General features: G+C 64.3%; 1 protein-coding gene across 1 annotated transcript in view; it reads right to left on the minus strand.

Moving 5' to 3' along the window:
• Positions 1 to 6,482, minus strand: part of CAMK2B (calcium/calmodulin dependent protein kinase II beta) — a 78,522-nt gene that overhangs the window by 24,207 nt on the left and 47,833 nt on the right. Inside the window, exons 5-6 of the mRNA XM_035026427.1 lie at positions 6,029 to 6,094; positions 202 to 274 (exon numbers count right to left, since the gene is read on the minus strand). Of these exons, the coding sequence (XP_034882318.1) occupies positions 202 to 274; positions 6,029 to 6,094 (139 nt within the window). The remainder of the gene's footprint in view (positions 1 to 201; positions 275 to 6,028; positions 6,095 to 6,482) is intronic.

Raw genomic sequence — 6,482 nt, forward strand, 5'->3', positions numbered from 1 at the left:
TGCTCGTCCACACGCATGCTCACACACAGCCCTACACAAGTGCTCGTGCACATTCACTCACAGGTGCTCGTGTGCACACAGGTGCTCGTGCACACTCGCGTGCACACAGGATCTCCTGGCACTCCCCCTGCCCCTCCAGGGCCTCCTTTTGCAAGACATGCAGGCGTAGACAGCTGACACAGAGCAGGGTGGGGGACTCACCTTGAGGTCCCTGTGGACGACCCCCATTTGGTGGCAGTGGAGAACCGCCTCCAGGATCTGCTGGATGCAGTGACTGTGGCAAACAGCAGGTGTGTTAGTGAGGGTGGCCTCGAGGGGCGGGGGGTGTGCAGGAGTGGGGTGCTGTGTGGCACTGGGGTCGCAGGGAAGCAGAGAATCAAGATGGGGCCTGCCATACAGGAGAGGAGACGCCGGCTAGGAGGGGCCCCCCCACTGGCCAGCACAAGGCAGGGCCACCCCCTGCACCCCACACCCCGCTTTCTCCTCTGACCAGGCCCACGGAAGCCACACTCAGAGGACACACCTCTGTTCCCGGGACACCCTCCCCAGGCTCATGCCGAACCGAGCCCGACCCTATGCCAGGTGTCCTCTGAGAGGGGGCCAGGGCACTGCGGAGGAGGGTGGCGCCCCAGCCCAGGCCCCGCTCTGTTCTGGGGCAGGGCCAGTTCTGCAGCCGGTCCCTCAGGTGCTAGAGCAGGAGGGCTTCCGTTTTACCGGCCCCAAGCGTCCACGCTGGCTGCCCAGCTCCAGAGCAGCCCAGCGGTCCTGGTAGCTCTCCTGCCTGGGCCCCGAGCCCTGTGCCAGGGAGACAGACGTCTAGGGCCTTCCGGGCACGACTGGCTGGAGGGAGAGGTCAGGGCTGCCCGCAGGCTCCTCAGACACCTGCGTGTGAGCAACACCACCCACGCCCCAGACCCCGATGACCCCCAGCTTCTGCACACACAACACCCTGGAGCCCGAGCCTGCCTCCCCCAGATGGCCCGCAGGGTGCACAGTTTCCAACTGCCCCCAGAGCCAGGCACAGGCTCCTTGAGGTCCCAGCCACCCCTGCAGCATGGCCTGCCACAGGCCGCCAGGAGCCCCCTGCCCAGGACTGCACTCGCCGCCCCTCTCGGTGGGGGCGAGACGGGAAGACAGACTGCTTCAGGATCCCTCCTGCCACGGCTGGACCCTGCAAGGTGACTGAGGGTCAGCTGGAGGTGTGGGCTTTGTCTCCCTAATAGCAAACTCGGAGTGGGGGGGAGGGACCAGACCTGTTCCTCAAGTAGCTCTGGCCACACCTGGAGATCCTCCTCCCACGGCATAAACCTGACTTTCCTCCCTGCACATGCCAGGACCTTGGAACCCTAATGATGACGGCTCCTGAGCTCTGGGGGGGTCAGAAGGAGCCAGGCCCAAAGCTGTGGGACACAACCCCTTGACAGCGCCACCAGGGGCTGGAGCCACAGCCCCCTCCCGTGTCCTGAGTCTCCTGCCCTTGTGACCCGGGGGTCTCCTGTCCCCGGGTCCTGACCTAATTCATCCTCAAAACCTTCCTTGTTCTGGACACCTGAGTGGCTCAGTCGGTGAAGCGGCTGCCTTCGGCTCAGGTCATGATCCCAGGGTCCTGGGATCGAGCCCCGCATCGGGCTCCCCACTCCGCGGGGAGCCTGCTTCTCCCTCTCCCTCTGCCTACTTGTGTTCTCTCTCTCTCTCTGTCAAATAAATAAATAAAATCTTTAAAAAAAAAAAAAAAACCTTCCTTGTTCTTGTGACTCCCATCTGCCTGGAACATCCCCTGTGATCCTCATCCCTGTCCCGGTGGCGCCAGCCCCCGTTACTGCAGTCAGGGGCTCATACTGCAGTCATGCTGACCCCCACGGCAAGCTCGTCGGGGGGACCTACTCCGCCGGAGCCCCTCCTCTAAGGTCATGGCAGGCAGAGGACAGGCGAAGCCCCCAGCACTTGCCACTGAGGTCGCTGAGCCAGGGTCCAGGGCCGGGGACGGCTTTCCCAGCCTGCAGAGACCCACCCCTCACTGCCCACCTGGAGCCCCGGGGCTGTCAACGCTCATGCACGGCACTCCGTCGCAGGTCCCTAGGACCACCTATGCACTGTGGCATCCGCATGGAGTCGGCGGGGCGGTGGAGGGGACTGGCAGACCAGCCCCCTCCTGAGCTGCAGCAGCTCGGCCCTGGCCTGCACCCAGCTGAGCGCCCTGCTGTCCGGCAGGAGCCCCTGGCCACTCCCACAGGCCCCGGGGTGACCTGGCTTCCGGTCAGACCTGCTGAGCCTGTGCACATCCCGCTTCAGCTCTGGGTCAAGCCCGTCTTTCCCCTTCCCGCTCAAGACCCTTCCTTGGCTCTGACCCCTGACAACACCCTCTGGACTCCGCACCGCCGTCCCCTGGTGGCCACGGCCTCTGTGTGGGTGTCTCTGCCTGGACTGTGGCCTCCACCACGGTATTGACGGGGCTCCCTCCTCTTGATCGTGCCTTCCCCTGACCCCGCAGGAAGATGTTCTGAGAACATCTGTCAGACCCAGGGGTCCATGTGCCACAGGACAGACGGCTAACATCGGCTTGGAGTTGCGGGGCTGCACCCCTCCCCTCCTCCTTGTCCCCTCCTGGGAATGCAGGGCCCAAAGCAGCACCAAAGATGCGAGCCCACCCCCCTGGAGCCAGCAGAGGGTCTGCATCTCTCCAAGAGCATCGCGGGACTTGGCTGTCTCCCTGCTACTCTGAGGACAGACCCTGTCCGCCCGCCCGCAGACCCTGCTCCAGGGGCTTCACCGCGATGGAGAAACTGGCTGGCAGGACACAGACTTGCACTGGCTTCCCCCCAGGGCCAGGAGTGAGCTGGCTAAGCAAACCGGGCCCCCACGAGGAAGCTGTTGGGGAGCCTCCCCAGCCACGTGGTGGTGGGAGCCTGTCTCCGTACCCCACAGGTGCCCATTCTGGGCAGCCCTGCCCGGGGGGGCTCCTGGGGACCACTGGCCCCCCTCACCACTCCAACCTGGGATCGCGGCCTGGAAGTCCTGCCCGCCTTCCATCTTCTGCTCACACTGTACCATCTTCCTTGTGGGGCCTTTTTGTGGTCAGAGTTATTTCCAAGCGCATTCCAGACGCTGGCTGGGTCCTGGACGCTATTCTCACGGTTCTGGGCTCTGGGGTCACCTCAGCTGCACGCCTGCCTCCTCCTCCTTCTCGGCAGGGTAGTTGGATTCTCAGGGGGCCTTTGAAACATCTCTCAAGAGCCGCATAACTTTCTAGGCTTTTAAAAACTGGGTTCTAAGTGTTTTGACCTTTGCTTTCCCTGCTTTGGAAACAGACCCTCCAGGTTCCCCATAAACCGCCAAGTTCTTCCGAAGCGGGATTAGGAAAGAGCTCAGAAAAGCAAGGCCTGCCTTCCTCCCACCCCCTCCAGACACTCGCCACGGTGGAAGCCGCGAGATGCTCCGCCATGAGCAGCACGGCCCTGGCAGGCCACGGGGCCGGACCTCCCCGCCCACACCGCGTGGCAGGCATCCCGGGTCCCGGGCTCAGCACGGCCCGACCCCTTTCAGTGGCGGGTCCCCAGAGCCAGGCAGCCCTCCCAGCCACATCTGCCACGGTTCCTGATGATGCCCCCGGGTGACCACCGTGCCCATGTCCACAGCAGACCCTGGCAGGCCCGCCTGGCCGAAAACAAAGCACCAGCACAAACATCCAGTGCAACCCAGGGGCCAGAGCCCCTGGGAGAAGAGGCAGCTGCAGGCTGCCTCCCTGAGAGTGTCCCCTCGTCCCCTCCTCAGAGCTGGGCTCTGAGCAAGGCAGGCTTTGTGAGAGAAAACTGGGCATTTGTGGGGGGGACCCCAGCCCTGTCTCCTCTGGGCCAGTTCCAAGGGGCCCAAACACCAGGGGAGCCCTCCACGACCGGGTCCCCGACAGGTGCATGGCAGGAGGGATCCACGGGCGTCCAGCGGTGGGGCTGGGGGCTGGAGGGGGTGTTGGAGATGAGGCCGAGAGGCAGGCAGGCGGGGCAGGTGGGTGAGGGAGGAGCTCGGAGGCCACAGGTGTTGGGGTGCGCGGGGTGTGTGCACGGTCGGGGGCGTGGGCGGGCACAGGAGGGAGGCACTGTGGGCAGGCTGGGGGGGTCCAGGGGCTCCCAGCCAAGAGGGGGCTGCTGTCACGGGCCATAGCACCCCTCAGCCAAGCACCTGCTACGGAACACAGGCAAGGGGCCAGGCCCCACGCAGTGGGGGATGCCAAGGACTAAGCCCCAGGGCAAGGAGTTCCAGGCGGGGAAACAGACGGCTGTGAAGGCCAGCTACCCAGACACAGTCCTCCTCATGCTGGTACTGCCCTGGTGGTGGTGGGCCCCGGCACCAGACCTGGGGACAGCAAGCCGGGACCCTGCCCACCTGGCCGGGACCCTGCCCACCTGCTGGCCGGGCCTGCACCTGCTGAGCGGGACCCTGCCCACCTGCTGGCTGGGCCTGCACCTGCTGGCCGGGACCCAGCCCACCTGCTGGCCGGGCCTGCCCCTGCTGGCCCCTGAGCTCCTCTAGCCCTGGCAGAGGTCAGGACAGCCCAGGCCCAGCAGGCAGGCACCCACTCTCCAAACGTCCCCACTCCAGCACCACAGAGCCAGGGGACATAGCTCTGCTCTACTCTACTTTTCTTAAAGGAGGAACTAAGAACCGGATCTTCCTGGTACTGAAGGGGACCGGCCACTCCCAGGCGAGCAGGCAAAACGAGGGTCCTTCTTCAAAGAGCCTCAGGAGAGCAGCCCGTGCCCCTGAGCCCTGTCCCTGACACCCCCAGCCCCGGCCCTGACCCTGGAGGACCCAGGAGGCCCTGACTCTGCTGCGGGACTCGCTCGGGCCGTTACTAGCAGGTGAGTTTGCCCATGGGTGCAGAAGCAAGCCACAAAAAGCTACTTTAAAAAAAAATATTCAAGGGGCGCCTGGGGGGCTCAGTCAGTTAAGAGTCTGCCTTCAGGTCAGGACATGGTCCCGGGGTCCTGGGATCGAGCCCCGCATTGGGGTCCCTGTTTGGCAGGGAGCCTGGTTCTCCCTCTGCCTCTGCCGATCCCCCTGCTCGTGCTCTCTCCAATAAAAATCTTTTTAAAAAATTAAAGTAAAATACTAATATCCACTTTCTTGATTACAGAAAGAATACATGTTCACTAATGAAATTCTTAGAAATAAACAAGTAACAAAAAATTAAAAGCATCCATAGTGACCGCCAGCACCTAGAGCTGGATGGCCAGAGTGGCCTTTATCTTTGTCACGGGAGGGGTTCCCGGCCCCAGCAGGCAGGGAGCGGCTGGCCTCAGCTGTCCTCCCGCGAAGATGCATGGTCAGGAGTCACTCCAGCATGGGCCACAGCAGGCCGCAGATGGCCTCCCCTTCCAGGACGGGGGGCCCTGCGTCCCCAGCAGTGCCCCTGGGCCCCTCATCCCCTGTGACGGCTGACCCCAGGAGGCAGGGCTGCCCAGGGGCCCACACGGAAGCCTCACCCGGAGGGAGCCCGAGTCCCCGCATCCCTGCACACAGGGCCCCACGAACGAGAGCCCGCAGACGCGGTCCCGGAGGCACAGTCCCCCCCACCCCCTTGCCTTCCCTTCCTGCCTCCAGCCCTGGGAGGATGGCATGGAAAGGGATCCCTGCCCTGTGTTCGGAAAAGCATTTGGAAACTGCCCATCTCCTTGAGGAAGGCCCCGTGGGGGCGTGCTGCGGGCCATGGACAGACGTCCAAGGGAGGGGGGCACCATGACTCCCCCTTCCACCACGCCAGGGAAAAAGCCCCTCTGTGGGCCAGTCCCCACCCCAGGGGAGCGGAGCCGGCCCGGGCGCTCCCCGACTCCAGCCTCGCCTGCAATCTGGGGCAGGACACTGCTCTGGGACCTGCTCGGGCTCCCAGCAGGGCTCGGCTGACCGTCGGCCCAGGCCGGGTGAGCCGAGACACCCTCAGGAGCACACGTGGGCCACGGGGGCAGGACGGGGACCAGGCGAGGCAGGGCTGGGGCGAGAAGAGGCCCGGAAGGGGTGAGGGCTGCACACCCACCTGGCGTCCGCCTCGCTGTAGTACTCTCTGGCCACGATGTCCTCAAACAGCTCCCCGCCCGTGACCCTGCAGGAGAAGCACAGGTCACAGACTCTGGAGACCCCACAGCCTCGTCACGTCCACCACTGTGCTCACCGCGGACAACATCACCTCCTCCATCACCTCCTCCATCACCTCCTCCTCCTCCTCCACCTCCTCCTCCTCCTCCACCTCCTCCTCCTCCTCCACCTCCTCCTCCTCCATCACCTCCTCCATCTTCTCCTCCACCTCCACCTCCTCCTCCTCCATCACCTCCACCTCCTCCTCCTCCATCACCTCCTCCACCTCCTCCTCCATCACCTCCTCCACCTCCTCCTCCATCACCTCCTCCTCCACCTCCTCCTCCATCACCTCCTCCTCCACCTCCTCCTCCATCACCTCCTTCTCCTCCACCTCCTCCACCATCACCTCCTCC

Source organism: Mirounga leonina, unplaced genomic scaffold (genome assembly GCF_011800145.1).
Source record: "Mirounga leonina isolate KUSES-001 unplaced genomic scaffold, KU_Mleo_1.0 Mir_199, whole genome shotgun sequence".
In the NCBI taxonomy this organism is placed as follows: domain Eukaryota; kingdom Metazoa; phylum Chordata; class Mammalia; order Carnivora; family Phocidae; genus Mirounga; species Mirounga leonina.